Below are 19,757 nucleotides of genomic sequence, written 5' to 3'. Positions count from 1 at the left end.
CTGGAGTCAACGTTTTAAAGAAGAGTGGACAAAAACTCTTCCACATCGATTTAAGAGCTTGATAACGACATAGAGAAAACATTGGTTTCAAGATATTGCTGCTAAAGTTATTTCTACATCAACTGGATCATAGGGTGTACTTAGTTTTACAGACACTGCTTCTGCATTTGGCTTAGTTTTTGTTCAATGAATAATGACACAGTAGAACAAATCCTGTGCTGTTTCCCATCTAAAGGTTATATATACAAACCAAATTCTCTTAAAATTTACACTCGGTTCTTTTGGGACTAAAAGTACCTTGGGAGGTAGTTTTATCACTTTATTTTGTTTGGTTAAGTTTTTGGTGGAAGAAACTCTGTGGCAGTCAGTGCAGTGAGAAAGAAACAACTGTTGGTGCTTTGTATCATATAATATTTATATAGGGATTTTGAACTGAGCTATGGGATTTTATGAACCTTTTTGAAAAGAAAAATCATGAAATTAATTGGTAGGGTTTGTATTGCTGGCAAGTAGCCCATTTGTTTAAGCACTGGGGTGTTATAGTGTAAATAACAATGGCTATTACCTTACGTTGTTAATCTTTGCATATTTGTGTGTCCTCAGTGTCCCTTAAATCGAACAGCAACATTAGAAGAAGAAGACTGCAACAAAGTAATTGGCCCACCAGGACGCATGGTAATAAACCCACACAGACAAATTGATTTGATAAATGACTTACCATTTTCCCCTGAAACGATTTTGAATTGGTCTGTAAGGTTTTTTGCAGTACTAATACAAAAAATACATTGCTGACTTTAATATGCACCTTTCTGTTTCTTGATTTATTGTATGAGATATCAGTATAGTCAAGTCAAGTTTATTTGTAAAGCACATTTCATGTACAAAACAATTCAAAGTGCTTTAAATAAAATAAAAGCACTGCAGCAGGGAGTGGAAGAAGCATTAAAAATGCATAAAAGAATATATAGAGAAAGGAATAAAACAAGCAACAGTCTAGATAAGTCAAAAGATACCGTGCAGATTTCATGCATAGACACATGAGAAAAGAAATGTTTTTAACCTGGATTAAAAAAATGTCTACATTTGGTGACAGTTTAATCTCCTCTGGCAGTTCGTTCCACTTGTTTGCAGCATAACAGCTAAATGCTGCTTCTCCAGGTTTAGTCTGGACTCTGGACTGGACCAGCTGACCTGAGTCCTTGGATCTAATAGCTCTGCTGGGTTTATATTCTCTGAACATATCACAGATGTATTCTGGGCCTAAACCATTCTGGGATTTGTAAACCATCAGCAGACTTTTAAAATCTATTCTAAGACTGACTGGAAGCCAGTGTAAATATTTTAAAACTGGTGTGATGTGTTCAGATCTCTTAGTCCTGGTTAAATTCTGGCAGCAGCGTTCTGGATGAGCTGCAGACATTTATGTCACACCGGTAATGTGAAGTTGAGTTTTTGTCCTGTCTCCACGTTTGTTTTGTGACTTCCTGGTTTATTTTGGAAATTAACTCTCCTCTTGCCCTTCCTCATGTGTCACCAGTCTGATTGTCTTCCCCGATTCCTGATTGTGTCCACCTGTTCCCCATTTCACTCCAATTGTGCCTATAGTTTGCGTCTCCCTTTGTCCTGTGCCAGTGTGTCGTCCTGTACACAAGCAACATTGTCATAGTCAAGTCTGTCTAGTTCCTTGTAAAAGTGATTTTTGGTTGACTTTTTGTATTTCATAGCTCCTTAGTTAATTTAGCCTTTTTCTGATCATCCCTCTTTTTTGAGGCGCTTTTTGTTCCCCGGGATTTCCCTGTTTTTTGTGGAAAAAAGTTTTGTCAGCTTACTCCTGTGCTCTGCGTGCCAGTCCTCTCTGTGAATTCCCTACGTGACAGTTTAATGCTCTTTTTAGGAAGTCCAGTTAAGCCCATTACAGTAATCGAGTCTACTGGAGATGAACGCGTGGATGAGTTTCTCCTGGGGCCTCATGTACAAAGACTTGCGTGGATTTCCTACTGAAACATGGCGTATGCTCAAACCAAAATGCCCTCCAACGTACAAAATTATCTGGATGTATCAATGTGTGCACACGCATGAATCCAAGCACATTTCGTTTGTACATCCCAATCAAAGTGGAATTGAGCGCACATGTCGGAGTACCCGACTCCTCCCGGTCCACGCCCCTACTTAAATATGCAAATCATATTTAAATGAGCCCTGCACCTGCGAGTCCACTCTCTGCACGATCCGAAAATAAAGAAAAAAGAATGAGTAAGACGGAAAAGAGAATAACTTAACGGAAAGCAAGATGGAGGTGCTACTTTCTGAAGTGGAGGCCAAAAATGTGCTCTTTGGCACGCTGGCCTACAATATAAGCAGCAAATGTAAGAGGAGTGGGTGGGAGAGCGTGAGCGAGGTCTTTAATGCTGTGGAGTCTGAGAAGCTCACACAAGCAGAGGAGAAAAAGAAGTGGTCCGATATTAAGGTGGATGTGAAGCGGAGACTGGCTGCCCACCACCGAAGTGTGGCCAAAACAATTATGGGTGACACTGCTCTCTCAGGGGTGCTGGGTGTGGGTGTGTGGGTGACTCTGATTAAAGGTAAATACCTGTATTTGTGTAACTCACAACAAACGTGTTCATACAGTAATCAGTGCAGAAGTGCGCCGGGGAAAAGGTGAGGCTGATTAAGAGATTTCACACTTTAGGCACGGGGTTATTAACATTTGCACACAGAGACGATCAGGGGCTTGTTAGAAAGAACTTGAGCTGTAGTTTAACCAGCAAAAAACAGCAAGTTACTAACTCTAACCACCAACTATGATGCTGTGAAGACGGGATAGAAACTGGGGGCGCACATGCTCAGTGCAACTCACGGGGAATAATATTAGGACAATTAAACGAATAAAGTTACTCATCAAGAAGCCACTCATCGCGCACAGTGCCAGCTTGTAGTCTGTTCCCAACAATTCTGTTACTGAATGTATGAATCGTGCGTTGAACCAGGCCACCTCCACAAAGCATTTGCACATCACATACGATCTGTACATTGATGGAATGAAAATGTTTCCTGTTGATATACAAATTCATCATGTGATGGGCTTTTACAGCAATGTGTGTGCAGTCGATAGCTCCGATTACATTAGGAAAACCAGCTCTCGCTTCAAATTGCGCTTCAATGTTGGCCTGTTCAACTGCATTATGGGAATTTGATATACCTGCTGAGAACCAGATAATTCCGTCCCACTCGGCTGGCATGGCTCGACTCAGGGTCGACTGGCACAGTCCCAATCGGTTGGCCAGCTGCCTCTGGAGTGCCCCGGTTGCTTAAACCCCAGTGTGCACGTCACCTGTGGCACAAGCAGCGCAAGGCCCCTCGCTGTGTCGCGCTCCAACGCCGGCCTCAGCTCAGTTCCATGAGGATTGCCCTCGGCTGATGAGCCAGTTGTCATCGTGTGCCAGCAAATAGTCCGTCTCTTAACACACATTCTCTTCCAACTACACCATTTACAATGTCTTCTAATACCGTTAAAGCAGCCATTGTTTTTAATGATATGCATTGCAACACTTTGCACATGCTTTTACATCCACTCATGTAACTACAGACACATGGGTGTGTTAATTGTTCATGTGTCTCAAATGTGTACATCACTCAGTCTGAGTGTAACCATGCCAGCCCTTGGTACTTCTCTTTAATGATACCCTGCGTTGTGTTTTGTTAGTAATTGAGACTTTTTGGTTTCGCCTGCACCGGCCGTTTATTCTCTCCTGTATAACACATGAGAATGCTGGTCAAGCACGGTTAACTCACACATGCTCGGACGCATCCGTCCCAATACTGACATATACACAATGAACAAAATACACATTTACCTGTATAACACACGAGAATGCGGGTCAGGCACGATTAACTCACACATGCTGCAAAGGAATGGAAATACTTAATAAAGGAATTTAAAAATAACTAGCATACAAACTGCTAACAAGGAACCGACTTACCTCGGACGCATCCGTCCCAATACTGACGTCCATCAGATGCAACTGATGACGTAACCACGCCAGCATTAAGGAGGACACGCCCAAGAGCCAACACACCACACACAACAACAATAAACGCAAGTGGAATGACAACCATTCACTCCGTTACATTAGGACAAATTATGCTCACATTTATTTATCATAACAGTTGCCCAACATCACCTCTAAGTGTCGCCAAAGAATCAACAGCTGTAGAAAAGTGCGTATGACAGCCATGAAGTTGGCGCGATGCACTAGTGTTGGGAAGTTCCACTCTTTTGACTGAATTGGATATTTTGAACGAATCTTTGAACGAGTCATTTCGTTCATTTTTCCAGCAGCTGGCGCTGTAGCCCTACTGTGGGCGTTGCACAAAATGGCCACGGTTCTAAACACTTAACACTGAAGGCAGCATAGTTTGCTTCAGCTGAGCTGACAAAATACAATACACAAAATGCCACAAACAATTCAAACCATGTGAAAACCTGGGAAAGCAAATACACAATAAGGTGACTTGTGTCTGTATCCTCCCTGCCATTGTTGTTTAAAGCTCAACAGTGACTCTGTAGCTGTCACGTGACAAATTAACAAACTTGGTCAGTGATTGTAAGGGCAGTCTCAAGATATTTAACAATGCTGACCCTTTGCCATTCTCTTTGCTACCAAACACAATGATCTCAGTTTTGTCTTCATTTAATTGTAGAAAATTCTCTTTGATCCGGGTGTTTATTTCCTTCAGACACTGACACAGTACATCTGCTGGGCTGCAGTTGTCTGGTGACAGAGACACATAAAGTTGTGTATCGTCTGCATAACTGTGATAATTGATGTTAAAGTTCTGCAATATCTGACCCAAAGGGAGCATATATAATTTAAACAGAAGAGGTCCAAGAAATGACCTGTGGGGGACTTCACAAGTCATGGCCACTTTCTCAGATTCTTAGCTGCCAATTGTAACAAAATAACTCCGGCCTTCTAAATAGGACTTGAACCAGTTAAGGACCGCTCCAGAAAGTCCAACCCAGTTTTCCAGCCTGTGCAACAGGATTCTGTAATCTACAGTATCAAACGCAGCACTGAGATCCAACAGAACCAGGACTGAAACATAACCAGAATCAGTATTCAACCTAATGTCGTTTAACACTTTGACCAGAGCTGTTTCAGTGCTGTGATGACGTTGGAAGCCTGATTGGAAGTTATCAAGACTTCCATTTTCATTCAGAAAGTCATTGAGCTGGTTAAATACAACTTTCTCAATAATCTTGGATATAAAACAGAGGTTAGAGACAGGTCTATAGTTGTTCATCACAGAGGCATCTTGAGTTCTCTTCTTTAGGAGTGGCTTAATGGCAGCTGTCTTTAGTGACTTGGGATAAATGCCTGATGCCAGTGAGCTATTTGCAGGAGATCACTTTCTACTGAGGTAAAAACAGTTTTAAAAAGGCAGATGGTATTATGTCCAGAGTGCAAGTTGTTGATTTCAGATGCCGAACTGTTTCCTCCAGGATTTTTAAATCAACAATATTAAATTGGGACATAACGTCAGAGTTAGTTCTAGGCTTTAGACACAGATTAGTTTTCTTGTTGGTCTGTGAGGTGTGAATGTTTAGTCTAATTGTACTGATTTTTTGGCTATAAAAGTTGGCAAATTCGTTGCATTTCTCAGTGGAGAGGAGGTCTGGGTTTAACTGTTTAGGAAGATTTGTGAGTTTTTCAACCATAGCAAACAGAGTTAGAGAATTATTGGTATTCTTATTAATCAGTTTAGATAAATGCAGCTCTCTGGCCTTGCACAGCTCATTGTTAGAACTACGCAGGCTTTGTTTGTACAGCTCATCGTGAATCTGAAGCTTTGCTTTCCTCCACTTACATTCAAAATTCTCAAGTTGAAATGATCCGTCAACCGACTGTGCGCTCACTGTTGATGACAAAGCTATGGCCTCCCTAAACTGAGCACTTCTTTTCTCATTAATGTACCTCTTCTTAACTGAGAAGCTGCTGGTTTGAACATTCTGAGTAATCAATAAATCAAATAAAATACAGAAATGGTCAGACAAGGCCAAATCAATAAGCACAACAGAAGAAATATCAACACTTTTAGAAATAACCAGGTCCAGAGTGTGACCTCCAAGGTGGGTCGGTTCTGTTACATGTTGCCAAAAACCGGCACAGAAGAAAATTCTTTGGCATAACCATCCGTCATATTATCTATGTGAATGTTAAAATCCCCGTTCAAGATAAAATGGTTAAAATCAGTCGAGATAACAGACAATAATTCAGAAAATTCATCAAAACTTGCACAGTATCCTGGAGATCTGTAAATGATTAAGAACAGAATTTTAGGAACACCCTTAAAAATATAACTAAGATATTCAAAAGAAGTTAAATCACCAAATGAGATCTCTTTACACTGGAATGTATCTTTAAATAAGGCAGCTTCTCCCCCACCTTTCCTTCCATTTTGGCATTTATCCATAAAACTAAAATTTGGGGGTGCTGTTTCATTAAGAACAGTAGCATTTGTGCTTTATGTTAATCCATGTTTCTGTCAGGAAAAGAACATCTAAATTGTGTGAAAATATGAAGTCATGAACTAACAGTGACTTATTGGACAGAGATCTAATATTAAGTAGAGCGAGCTTTGTGGAGTTTACACTGGTCTCTGTTGTATTCTGAGTTGTACGTGCTACCGTTAGATATAGGGTTGTTTTCCTCGCTGCTGTGTCCTTCACCCTTGTCTGTACAATTATGTTTGGGTTTGCCGTCCCAACAACATGATGTAAGTGTGCACCAAGTGATCTGCATCCAGTTCGATTTGGATGCACGCCATCAGGTCTGAAACGCTCCTTACAGTTCCAAAAGATATCAAAGTTATCAATGAACTTAATCCCATGGGCGATGTATGCATTTGATAACCATGAATTCAGGCCAAGAAGTCTGCTGAAAAGTTCAATTCCTTTACCCACAGTAGGAATGGGGCCTGAAATGGAGACACGGTGTGCCCCATAGTGACACAGTCTCTCCAACAGTAGAGAAAAGTCTTCCTTCTCAGAATATCAAAAGACCCTGTGTGGATAATGATCTCCATGCCATCTGGATGTGTAGACAGAATGGTCGGCAAGATATCTATCAGTTCTCTGACTGATGTATCAGAAAAACTTATATTTTCTGTCTTTGCCATTCTGACATACTGTGTTACAGAGTCACCAATCAGAATGGTATCTGTTCCATTTTGAGTGGAGGTGTCGATTTCTTCTGTAGTCCTCACCTTGGTTGTGGGATTTGGGCTTCTCCTCATATTCTGGTTACCCCTTGGTTGAGTTTTGGGGCCATTTCTCTTGTTTTCATTCATTTTTGCTCTACATTCATTGTCACACATTGTATTTGGAATAAATGGATCTTATCTATTATGCAATGGTACTTCAGGTGGTGGAGTGAGTGCGGGAGGTTTAGGTTTCATGCTCATTTAATTTTTCCTCAGTGATGGACAACAGGAGACCAGGTCCTGGCTGGGGTTGATGACTTTGGTTTGGCACCAACACTGTTACAGTAGGAGATGTCAGTCAGACTGCCCGGTTTGGCAGCTTCACCAGATATTCCAGTGTCATTAGGACACATCCAGGGAAGCGTGTCGGCCAGGTCTGCAGTGTGAGGCTCCACATCAGCTGTGATCCCGCGTAGAAAAGTCTGAGTTAGTCCTCTGGCACATGAAGACTCCACAGCCTGCACAGGAGCTATAATAGAGTAAATAAATTCCTCACTCGCAGGAATTTCTTGCAGCGTTTCAATCCTCTTCTCAAGCTGTGTTATCCTCACAGAGAGTCGCTCACACTCTGTGCAGCTCACTGATAATGCAGGGTTAGGAGACATTGTTCTGTCCGATTCTCTTTGCAAACAGGAGGGCTAATACCGTTTACAAGTATACACTTAAAAGAAAAGGAATACCAGTAAAAGAAAAAAATGATATCCTGCCCAAAGAGCTGCCTAAAGATATTACGTAAAAATAGTGTTGATGCCTTCTATTGTGTTGATGTAACTTAAACAAGAAGATTTTGGGGGGGGGGGATTAATAGGATCCAAAATGTTACAAGTTTTAGCTATACAGTGCCGTGCACCCCCCTTGCCTGTTTTGTTACATTCCAACCTGTAATTTAAACTTTTTTAAATCTTGTTTTATGTGATGGATCTGCACAAAATGGTCTCAGTTGGTGAAATTAAATGAGAAAAATATATGTTAAAAAAAAATGAATTGAAACTGAAAATTGGCATGTGCATATGTATCCAACCCCTTTGCTATGAAGCCGCTAAAAGGTGCTGGTGCAACCAGTTACCTTCAAAAGTCACATAATTAAGTGAAGTCTGCAACACCACTAAGCAAGAGGCATCACACCATGAAGACCAAGGAGCTCTCCAAACAAGTTAGGTGTAAGTGTAAGTCAGGGTTGGGTTATAAAAAATATACCAATCTTTGATGATCCCCTGGAGCACCATCAAATTCATCATCTTCAAATGGAAAGAACATGGTACCACTACAAACCAGCCAAGAGAGGGCCGCCCACCAAAACTCACAGACCAGGCAAGGAGGGCATTAATCAGAGAGGCAGCTCAGAGACCAAAGGTAACTCTAAAGGAGTTGCAGAGTTCCACAGCAGAGACTGGAGTATCTGTTCATAGGACCTCAATAAGCCGTACACTCCATAGAACTGGGCTTTATGGAAGAGTGGCCAAAAAATCAATTACTTAGTGTTAATAATAACAAGGCACGTTTCGAGTTTGCCAAAAGGCATGTTGGCCAGTCTCCAAATGTATGGAGGATGGTGCTCTGGTCAGATGAGACCAAAACTGAACGTTTCGGCCGCCAAGCAAAGCACTATGTCTGGCGCAAATCCAACACATCCCATCACCACAAGAACGCCATCCTGTGGGGATGTTTTTGAACAGCAAGGAATGGGAAACTGGTCTGAGTTGAGGGAAAGATGGATGGTGCTAAATACAGGGATATTCTTGAACAAAACCTGTATCAGTCTGCCTGTGATTTGAGACTGGGGTTGCGGTTCACCTTCCAGCAGGACAATGACCCGAAGCATACTGCTAAAGCAACACTCGAGTGGTTTAAGGGGGGACATTTAAATGTGTTGGAATGGCCTAGTCAAAGTCCAGACCTCAGTCCAATTGAGAATCTGTGTTTAGACTTGAAGATTGCTGTTCACAAGCGAAAACCATCCAACATGAAGGAGCTGGAGAAGTTTTGCCTTGAGGAATGGGCAAAAATCCCAGTGGCAAGATGTGACAAGCTCATAGAGACTTATCCAAAGGTGGCTCCACAAAGTACTGACTTTAACGGGGGGGGGAACAGTTATGCACACTTAAGTTTTCTGTTATTTTGTCCTATTTGTTGTTTGCTTCACAATATAAAAAAAATAATTACATCTTCATAGTTGTAGGCATGTTCTGTAAATGAAATGCTGCAAACTCTCAAACAATCCATTTTAATTACAGGTTGTGAGGCAACAAAACATGAAAAATGCCAAGGGATTAAATACTTTTGCAAGGCACTGTACTCTATTTTTTTCAGCAGAACTTTGGGGGCATTACAATGTTGTCTACAGCTTTTTGATTTTGGATGAATAATGTCATGGGTTTTGTGAAAGATATCTGTGGAAAGATATGGAAATGATTAAACTGACTATAGTACAGCATTTGTTTTTAAAAAGTTTAACTACAATAAAATGGGATGGGTTAATGTTTACACCAAGTGTCATTTACCCAAGAGCTGTGATTTTATATGTCAGTGTGTGGACTGATAGAGTGGAATGCCCAAATGTCTGAAGAATGTTTCTGTCTGTCATGCTGGATTGTATTGATGCCACAGGGTACTCGAGGGGAGAAAGGGAGACAGGGGCCACCAGGACCTGATGGTAAGCCTGTAAGTGTGAATCACCTTTGCTGTAATCTTTTCAGACTTCACACAGTTGTCACCAGACCTTAGGATGTCTGCTGTACATCCTGACCAGGATGCAGTGAGTATATATTCTCTTTGTTCCCAGGGTATGGAGGGTAAAACTGGTGAGACTGGCCCTCCTGGGTCAGCAGGGGTGAAGGTAAGGATATCCATATATCCATCTACATAGAAGGAACCCACTAGTCCAACTCTGTCAGAGGTGACAGAGTAGAGATAGGGTGCAGGCATAGAAGGAAGTGCAGAAAGATAAAGTGCAGAGATAGAGGGGGTAGGGAAGTACAAGGTAAGTGCTGGGATAGGAGATGCTCTTTGAAGAGCTGGGTTTTCAGTTTCTTGAAAATAGACAGGGACGCCCCTGTTCTGGTAGCGCTTGGTAGGTCATTCCACCATCGTGGAACGACACATGAAAAGAGTTTGGATTATCTTAGGCGTGGTATAGGCACTGCTAGACGACAATTCTTTGTCAAACAGAGAGACCGAGTCAAACATTTGGTCTGGATTCTCCCCCGACTCTCATATAAAGGGGTTCCTTTGTTTGTTCAGGGAAAGATTCGCTAGTTGTAGATGGATGTCTGTCTGTACCTCTGAATTAACTGAATATGTTTGTGAAGTGTCCACTCTAAATTATTGTGTTTTCCATTTGTTGGACAGGGTGAAGAAGGTCCAGCAGGACCAAAAGGGGAGCCTGGTTTTCAAGGTAACAAGGCAAGTATTTGAAGTTTTGTCTTTATCTTATGTTAGGCCTGTACTAACAGTACTTCTTTTTATCATATTTTGTCTAGGGAGACAGAGGGGAGTCAGGTGTACCAGGACAACCAGGACTCACAGGGCCCAAGGTCAGACTGTGATAGAAACAGGAAATTGCTTTATCAGTTGGAGAAAAAAAATGAATTAATTTTAAAAAAGCCATTTTCCCTACATGATCACCACAAATGTCTCAGTCCTGATGAATACAAATGAATCCCATAATATTGCTTCTAAATTGACTAATTTACTAATTAACTATTTTTTTTATTCTTACTGAATGTAGAACAACAACTTAGCGACTGCTTTTACAAAACCTGCAAGGATTAATCACATTTAATTGATTACATTGATTACATGATCAATTTTAGATATTCTGAATTTGTTAAGTTTCTACCAAATAACAACTTGCTTTGTGCACAGGGACTTCCTGGCGAGAAAGGGGAGCCAGGACTTCCTGGAGAAATTGGACCAATGGTTGGACCCAATTTCCTTCTGCAGTCACATGGCTGCATTAAACCAGTATAGCCATAATAGATAGAGATTTTATACTTGTAGATCCTGTGTTCAATTAAGTAAAATAGACACTGTCAGATAAGACCACTTTGGGCCAGATGTAAGGTAAATAATCTTATTAGAATAGAACAGTAGTGCAGATGTTAAATTCTGAAATCTGTGCTAGTTGTTTGTCTAGTAGTGCTTAGTTTTAATTGATTTTGGATCAAATGTATGCTATTGAATTTGGCTGCTGGTCCTCCTAATTGCCTCTCAGAATGTGTTTATTGTCGAACCAGGGGGAACGAGGACTACCAGGCACTGACGGGCTGGGTGGGCTACCAGGACATAAGGTCAGTAGCTTTTTGAGGATCAGCTAAGAGAGACACATACACTACATTGTCTAAAACATACAAACATTAAATTCACGTACATATAATGCATGCCATTAAAGTACCTTTGTCTACCATGGGAAAATCACTCCCATGTTTCCTAATTGCTGTCAGCTGGGATTGAGATTCAGGTTCAGATATCAGCGACAATAACTTTAGTGAGATCAGGCACTTATGTTAGATGAGAAGGTCTGGTTTGTGGTCTGTGTTCCAGCACGTCCCAAACGGGCATTGCAACGATTAAGGCTCTTCTCTTCAGATCAGTTATATGAATTTAGAGAAGCAACAGTCTTAATAACTTGCTTTTAGCAGTTATGTGGGACAGTCCAAACTTGGAAGATAAAGATACTTTGCAAGTTTCCCACTTTACTTCTCCATGAGTTTATGTTTGTTTAAAGTACACACCACACACAGTAATACAGACAAAATTAATATATACATGTATAAATCATGAAGTATGATCAACAGACATTTTTGAATTATTAATGTCTCAGGTCAAACAGAAGCAGTAATGGTATTTCACATGCAAATTATTTCATGTATTTAGTGAAACCCTCTACCTGAGAGTGAAGTGGTTTGGTAGTTGAATCCAAGCAAAGGAAAATGCATTTTAAAATGCTCTTTTTTTCTTAGGTCAGTTTAAGCTTTGTAGAAGACACAAGAAAAATTCTCAGAAGGAAAAACAGTAACTTGAAAAGACGACAGCAAACCAAGAATAAGTCTGAAAACACAAGTTGGCCAACAATTTCAGCTATGAAGGGTTCCATAAAAATGAGAACACATTCAATCCTTTTGATTGCAACATATCCTAACTGGTACTGTACCATTCAAATATGTATTGATGGTTTTAAGAATAATAATTCCTTTATTCGTCCCACACTGGAGAAATTTTCACATTACAGCAGCAAGAGATAACAAAATATATAAATAATAAAAAAAATAGTAAAAAATGTAAAATACACTAAAGAATATTGAACATTTATACATATAAATAGTGTTTTAATCTACACCATTGCACATTTGTAAATATATCTGGTTGATATATCATTGCACATGGATGTAATAACTACATATTGCACATAGTTAAACTGTTTCAGACTCAGTGATTAGACCACACCTATTGGGAGCGCTGCTGGTTTGAACAGCTGCAGGAAGGAAGGACCTGCGATAGTGCTCCTGCATGGGGTGGTAGTCATTCTCCCTCATTGATGACAGCTTAGCCATCATCCTCCTCTCTCCTACCACATCCACTGAGTCAAGGGGGCATCCCAGGACAGAGTTGGCCTTCTTCTTCAGTTTATCAAGGTTCTTCCTGTCAGCCGTCGAGATGCTGCTTCTTTTGGAGTGTCTCCTGCACTCAGCAGATAGAGTCTGCTCTGGCCTTTCTTATAGAGAGCAGTTGTGTTGTGAGTCCAGTCCAGTTTATTGTTCAGATGAACAGCTAGGTGCTTATAAGATGTCAACATCTCGATGTCTGGTCCCTGGATGTTCACTGATGTTGGAGGGGCAGAATGATTGCCTGCGGAAATCCACCATCAGTTCTTTAGTTTTCCCCTTGTTGATCTAGAGGCGGTTCTGCTGGCACCAGTCCACAAAGTCCTGTGTAAGTTCCCTGTACTCCTTATCGTCTTCATTAGTGATGAGGCCGACGATTGCAGAGTCATTGGAAAACCAGCAGGTGACAAGTGGTCGTGTTGTAGGAAAAAGTATGCAGTATAAAGGGTGAAGAGGAACGGAGCCAGGACTATTCCCTGCGGGGCTCCTTTACTGCAGACAACTACATCGGACACACAGTCCCGGGGCCTCACATACTGTGGATACTCGGTGAGGTAATCAAAAATCCAGTATGTGAGGTGGTGGTCCACCCCGGTGTTCTCCAGCTTGTCCCTCAGAAGTGCAGGTTGTATGGTGTTAAAAGCAATGAAGAAATCAAAGACCATGATCCTCACAGTACTTACCAGGTTTCTCCAGGTGAGAGAACTCAATGTTGGAGGAAGATCAGTGTTGTCCTGTCCAATTCCAAAATAAAGACGGATAATGCCTTATTTAGAGGCTGCATCGTCCCGGCCCTGTTCACTCCTTATATAGATATATGCCTATCGCGAGTTATCTAAATAGCTCCCGAAGGACGCCAACTTTCGCCAAACTGTTCTTGGTGAGTAGATGAACGTATTTCATGCCAGAAATAAGGTCTAGGTTTAAAAATACCAGAGTTCCCCTTTAATAATGTAGCATTCTAGATATGAAATTAATTAATAATTTTAACCTCAGGGCACCACCCCCATTCACGTTTGGAGGAATGTATCAAAATTTCTCAACTAAGAGTCTTTCCTGAAGGATAGAGTTTTCCTTTGAATTGACCGGACTTACTTAAGAAAAATTAAACACGGATTGTGATTTCTTATGGTTATTTATTTAACACTGACAGAAAAGAGCAACTTTAAGATTTGCTCAGGACATATAGTAATAATGACTTAACACCCCAGTTTCCGTTAAATAGCCAAGTATAAGTGAGATATGGGACTTATTATTCCTATTGCGGCCTCTAGCTAAGTACAGGGATAGCTTGTTGCATGGATGGAAACTTGGTTATTTATAACCAAACCACAGCCCAAAGTTCTTAGGGAGTTAGACGTGGATTGATCTCACTTTGAGCAGGTTCACAGAGGTATTCGCCAACGCCCTCCAGTAATTCTCAGGCTGTCTTGCAAACAAATTCCCAAGCTGGTACTTTTGGATTCCCTTTCTTCGGTGAAGTGGTTGACGATGGATCAGTCGGAGGACCCTCAGAGCGTGCGGTCCTGTCTCTGGTTCTGTCTCAGTTGTACCACACTGGGTGCGTGCAGTCTTGTCTCCTTTTTGATCGAAGGTGCGGGTCTGTGGCTGAGTAGCTCTGGAGTGTTGAGTCAAAATAACCAAAAAGAGAGTTCAAATAAACTTTGTCAAAGGGGAATTATTGATTTAGTCTACCCTGTGGAAATAAACATCCAAAATTTAGCAAAAATTAAATAAGTAAAGTCAGGGCAAGTCTAAGGACAAGAGAATAATAGGGCGGAGAGCCAAGAAAGAACAAAATAATATAAATGCAATTGAAAAGTAAAAGTAAAGAAGATGAAAAGGTGATGAAAAGAGTGTAAAAAGTGTCTAACAAGAGATTAACACGAGAGTAATAAGTGAGAGATTTGAATATCTGCGTGTTCGGTTTTCACTGGCGAGGATGGAGTTTCGTTTCTAGCTTTCAACCAGTGAGATGTATGACTTGTCTTTGGGCATAACAGAGTAGCTTCATTCTTGAATGAACTTTTATAAAAGGAAAGTTAATCTCTCTTATCCCTGTTTCCCAAAGCACATTCAAAGAATACATTAATACAATACTTATCACACAATCATGAAACATAAGCAAGGTAAACGGGAACTAGTTGACAGCGTCCATATAAGAACAAACAGTTGGTTATGATGAGTTTGATGAGCAGTCGACCACCAATCGGAAGGTCGGTGGTTCGACTCTGGCTTCCCCAGGATACATGTCGAAGTGTCCTTGGGCAAGACACTGAACCCCACGTTGCTCCCCCAGTGTATCATTGGGGGTGTGAATGTGTGTGAATGCTTAGAAAAGCACATAGTTATATCTTAAGACGTGCTGTGTGAGTGGGGTGAATGCGGCATGTAGTGAAGCGTTTTGAGTGGTCAGCTAGACTAGAAAAGCGCTATACAAATACAAGTCCATCTATTACTATTTCATTTAATGACTGTTATTCTGTCGGTTGGACCTCTGGACACATTTAATTTGTATTAATGCTGCAGTCACAGGATTATTCACAGGAGTATTAAAATGCAGAATGATTCTAAATCCAAAGTTCAGTGCCACCGGTCTGTAGATGGCGCTGTGGTTCCAAGACACGATATCCAAGATTTATGACGGAATAATTACTTTCCTGGTGTTTTACGTACAGCGTCGTGGAAAGTCTTAAAATTAAGCTGTCCTTTTTCCATGTTTCACAGTTAGTGGGTAGTTATGATGCATATTTGTCACAGATTCATTAATCTGTCTGGAGTTGGCTCTGAAGACTTTTCTAATTTACAGGGTCTGGATTTTGTCCAGGTGGTAAGCGTCACATTCTAATTTACAACTCTTTAAAGAAGATTCGTAGTGTCCTCTCTTGGTACGCACCCCACTCACCCATAAGGTACCACAAGGTGAGTCTGTGTTTATAAAACCCAGCGCTGGCCGGCCGAGCAGATGTTAATCCGACTCCAGAATCTTCCAAAGGTGGAAGGTCCTTGGTTGTAATGTTTTTTCACCCCTTTTCTCATTATTGTAAATTAGGTGGTTTTGTTGGGTCTCCCCCCCTTTTAGGTCAAGCAGAGCATGCTACAATCCCCCAATTGATTCAGATCTGCCTTGAGGGAGCCCCCAATCACTGAGAAATAATCTTCTGTGATGGCTGTGGTTTGGTTTTCTAATATATCTAACCTAGCTTCTAGCTAACTATTAATAAAAGTTAAATGAAGGGCGAGTAACTAAACAAAGGGGAGGTGACGAAGGGTGATTAATGTTAGTTTTGTTCTATATTCATTTGGGTTGGCGTGGAGTTTAGTAATCACTCCCCAGTTCAAGGACTGTGGGGATTTGGCTAACCTTACTTTCTCCCAATTCTGTCTCCTCCTTCGAGATTTACCAGATCATTGGTGTTTTGCGTCTGAGCCGGCTTCTTATGTTTTCCTATGCGCGCTGTACACTTGTTAATTTGGCCCTGGAGGGCTTTAGCATGCCGAAAAATAGAGATAGGCTACCCCAAAAGTAAGAAGGTGGGCTACGGCAACTATGGCCACAATTACTGTGTCTGGACCTGATCATGCATAGGACAAAGTCTGAAGAGGCGGTTTGTTGTATGAGGCTATTTCTTTCAACACGTTCTCCACTGGGCTTACGTCGATGGTTTAACACCTTCATATTGCAGTTGGGTGACCGTGTTCGCATCAAGCTCTGAGGATTGTTTAGAGTAGGATAAGTCAGAGATTTCGATTTTGCCGTCATAGTGATCAGGGTTAAGGTGATAGAGAGCCAGGTTCCCTATGTGGAGAATTGCGCCTTCAGGGACCACAGAGCGTGCGGTTTGGTAGTTCGATTCAAGTGGACATATCGTGCTGATTGTAGCTACTTTTGCTGGAGTGTTAACCAACCAGCGGTTTCCCCACAATCTCTGCTTGGGTGGTGGTAACATCCTGTCATTCCACTTGAGAGTGAGAGCACAAACACCCGTGGCAGTGAGTGTCTTGGTCGGTATTGGATCTGATGGGAAATCGATAATTGTATCAGCGACACTGCTGATAAAGTAGTGTTATCAGAGGCGTACTTCAAGAGAACACAGCTGGAGTTTCAACTCCTTGTTGCTGTGGTTTGCTGCCTTGCACAGTTTATTAAAGAGTGACAGAAACAAAGTTATGTCTGCAGCTGTATCGAGGAGGGCTTCATGTCTCAGCACATCCTCCAATGTCAACGAGATGTAAAATTTCCGTGCGACTCCCTTTTCAGAGAGGTTGCATAGAAATTGTTGTACAGGTGGTTCAACTTTTATCAGAGAGGCATCCTGGTCAGAGGAGATCTCTTTTTGATCCAGCTGGACAACGAATACTGCACTAGGTGGAGGAGGATTATTCACCTCCTCCTCTGCATTTTGAAAAGGAGTCTGTTGGAGGTGGCCCTGCAGCTCTTTCTGGCTGGGGAAAAGAGTCAGCTGGGAGGGTTGTTTCGGGTATCACAGCAGTTATGGCAAAGAGGTCAGACTTTTTGTGTCTTTTCTTTCCTTTCATTTCTAGTAGTAAGCATTTAATGCTATCTATGTCGTCTTGACTGAGGCCAAATGCCTCCTTTTTCTTTTCAGATTGTGTTTCTGGAAAATCTTTGTTTGTCTTTTTGTATGTTTCATTTGATTCCTTCTGAGGCAGTAATTGGAACCACTGTGTGCGGAGTTCTATCCCGAGATCCATTTCTATAGTCATTCTGGTTCTCCCAAACTGGGTATTTGGGGTACCGGTTGGGGGAGAACTTACTTCTGTGCGGGTTAAAGGGAGGTTCGTGGGGTTCCACTCGTAAGTTTGTTCCCTACTATGCCACTGGGGTCTCGAGTAGCCATTTCTCTGATAAAATGGTTGTGCCAGGATTTGTGATTGGCTAGCTTACTGCTCTGAGCTCCTTCTAGCTCCATAAACAAGGGTTCAGCGTCAGGACAGTGTTATGGTCTGACTGTTTAGCTTATCTATGTTTTTGGAAACAGAGTGGCCCATTCACGTAGCTGCAGAATTGTAGTGGCTGTGCGAGGGTTAGCCATGACTCCTAAGTGATGACTAGTAACTGGATGGAGGTTTTGGATGAAGAAAGATTTAAAATGTATTCCATTCCTTTGTCATTGCGGGAGCCAAAATAAGCCTTGAGGAGGCGGTAATAATACTACTGAGGTAGTTCATTCCGTCGCTGTTTAACCATCATGGCCACGCTCAAACCAGACTGGGCCAACACATCTGAAAACTGAAAAAAAAAAAAAAAATTTACTTCAAAGCTGGATGTGATTTTAAATTAAGAAAATTTTGTCACCAATAGATGCGTTTGGGAACCTTGGCAGGTAAAAATCAATGTCATTTAAATATGCTCGTGTGTCGTGTGCTCCCCCGGGAGTGGGTTCGAACCTTGGGACGTTGCGAGCGATCTTATCTAGCTCCCGATCTTATCTAGCTCCCAATCAGAGGGTCCCACTTGGGTGTTGTTCCGTAAGCAAAGACTGACTGATCCAGTCTTGCTGGTTCTGGGGATCCCACGTGGGTCCTGAGAGGATTGAGAGCAGCTGATGCTGCAGGAGGAAAGACTGAGTCTCCTTGGGCTCCCTCAGAGCTAAAAGGGTAATCTTTGTCTTCACAAGAGATGTCAGATGCGCCCCGTCTTCGTCCAGTCTCCAAAGACTGACGTAGCTCTCTTTTTACATTTAATAGTTCTTCTGCTAGATGCTCTTTCTGTTGATGGGCTTCTCCTAGCCTATCTTTAGCTTCCACAAGGTGTTTTTGTAAAAGCTGCATTTATTTTCATTTAGCATCGAGTTTTTTCTCATAAGCTGAGACTTCAGTGGCCAAATCCTGCACTTTCTGCAGGGCCTCTGTGTTGTGACTCCTGGTGAGCTTTGTTCACCTCTTCCAGTTAGTCTTGGTTTGTTAACAAATTTTGTTAGCAGTGTTGGAGCAATATCTCAAGCACCTGGTTGTTCTCCTTTAGTTGAGTAATTTCTTTGTTTGATGTAATGTGACTCCACAATCTTCTAAAAGTTGAAGGTTCTTGGTTAGAATGTTTTCTCACCCCTTTTCTCATGATTGTAAATTAAGTGGTTTTGTTGTTTTGAAACCACCACTCACAGATCAAAGCAACAAGGGTTTCTTGTTGCTTTGACCCCTTTTTGGTTGAGCAGAGCATGCTACAATCCTCCACTTGATTCAGATCTGCCTTGAGGGAGCCCCGAATCACAGAGGAATAATCTCAGTAGGTCCAGGTTTAGGGACTGAGGTCTTCTCCATGATGGCTGTGGTTGGTTTTCTAAGTAGTTAACCTGTGGTACTACTAACATGTAAAATGCCAATGATATAATAAATGGGACTACGATCACTTAACGTGGTTACAGTCAACGTGGTTACTGTTAGAGTTCTGTTATGCTGCTACATTCAAACAGGAGCATACAGAATCATCAGAATATATTTGTCACCACACAGGAAATGGCAATGAGTCGTCCACAGCCCCTTAGTGAAGGGAAAAAAAGGTAATTTTGAGGACATGATTAACTAAATAAGTTAAGTAATTCACAAGTTCAAATTACTTAATTATTTCAGTGTTTTATGTGTGTGAAATACAAGTACAGTAAATGGATAGTCAGCAGAACAGGCAGTCACCCTCATACGATGCACCCCAACCCCACCCTGCACTATGATAGTATACATATGATGCATACATCAGTATGTATGTCATGATTTAAATCTGAAAACAGTATCTCACTTCTGTCACAGTAAAATGAACACACCTGCAGCTGTTCAGGACAAAACCATGCAGTGTATGAAATGTCTTCCTGTGGCAACTTCTCTGTGGTTAAATGGAGGAGTATAGGCACACATCTGCAAGCCTGCGAACAC

At 41.5% G+C, this 19,757-nt stretch overlaps 1 protein-coding gene across 1 annotated transcript in view; it reads left to right on the top strand.

Moving 5' to 3' along the window:
* The window catches only part of LOC140284795 (uncharacterized), a 141,762-nt gene that overhangs the window by 46,095 nt on the left and 75,910 nt on the right, over positions 1 to 19,757 (top strand). Inside the window, exons 12-18 of the mRNA XM_072378790.1 lie at positions 604 to 675; positions 9,871 to 9,924; positions 10,046 to 10,099; positions 10,612 to 10,669; positions 10,747 to 10,796; positions 11,128 to 11,181; positions 11,499 to 11,552. Of these exons, the coding sequence (XP_072234891.1) occupies positions 604 to 675; positions 9,871 to 9,924; positions 10,046 to 10,099; positions 10,612 to 10,669; positions 10,747 to 10,796; positions 11,128 to 11,181; positions 11,499 to 11,552 (396 nt within the window). The remainder of the gene's footprint in view (positions 1 to 603; positions 676 to 9,870; positions 9,925 to 10,045; positions 10,100 to 10,611; positions 10,670 to 10,746; positions 10,797 to 11,127; positions 11,182 to 11,498; positions 11,553 to 19,757) is intronic.

This window comes from Leuresthes tenuis, unplaced genomic scaffold, assembly GCF_036924035.1.
Source record: "Leuresthes tenuis unplaced genomic scaffold, fLeuTen1.0.hap1 SCAF_24, whole genome shotgun sequence".
NCBI lineage: Eukaryota > Metazoa > Chordata > Actinopteri > Atheriniformes > Atherinopsidae > Leuresthes > Leuresthes tenuis.
This window is presented reverse-complemented; position numbering and strand designations above follow the sequence as displayed.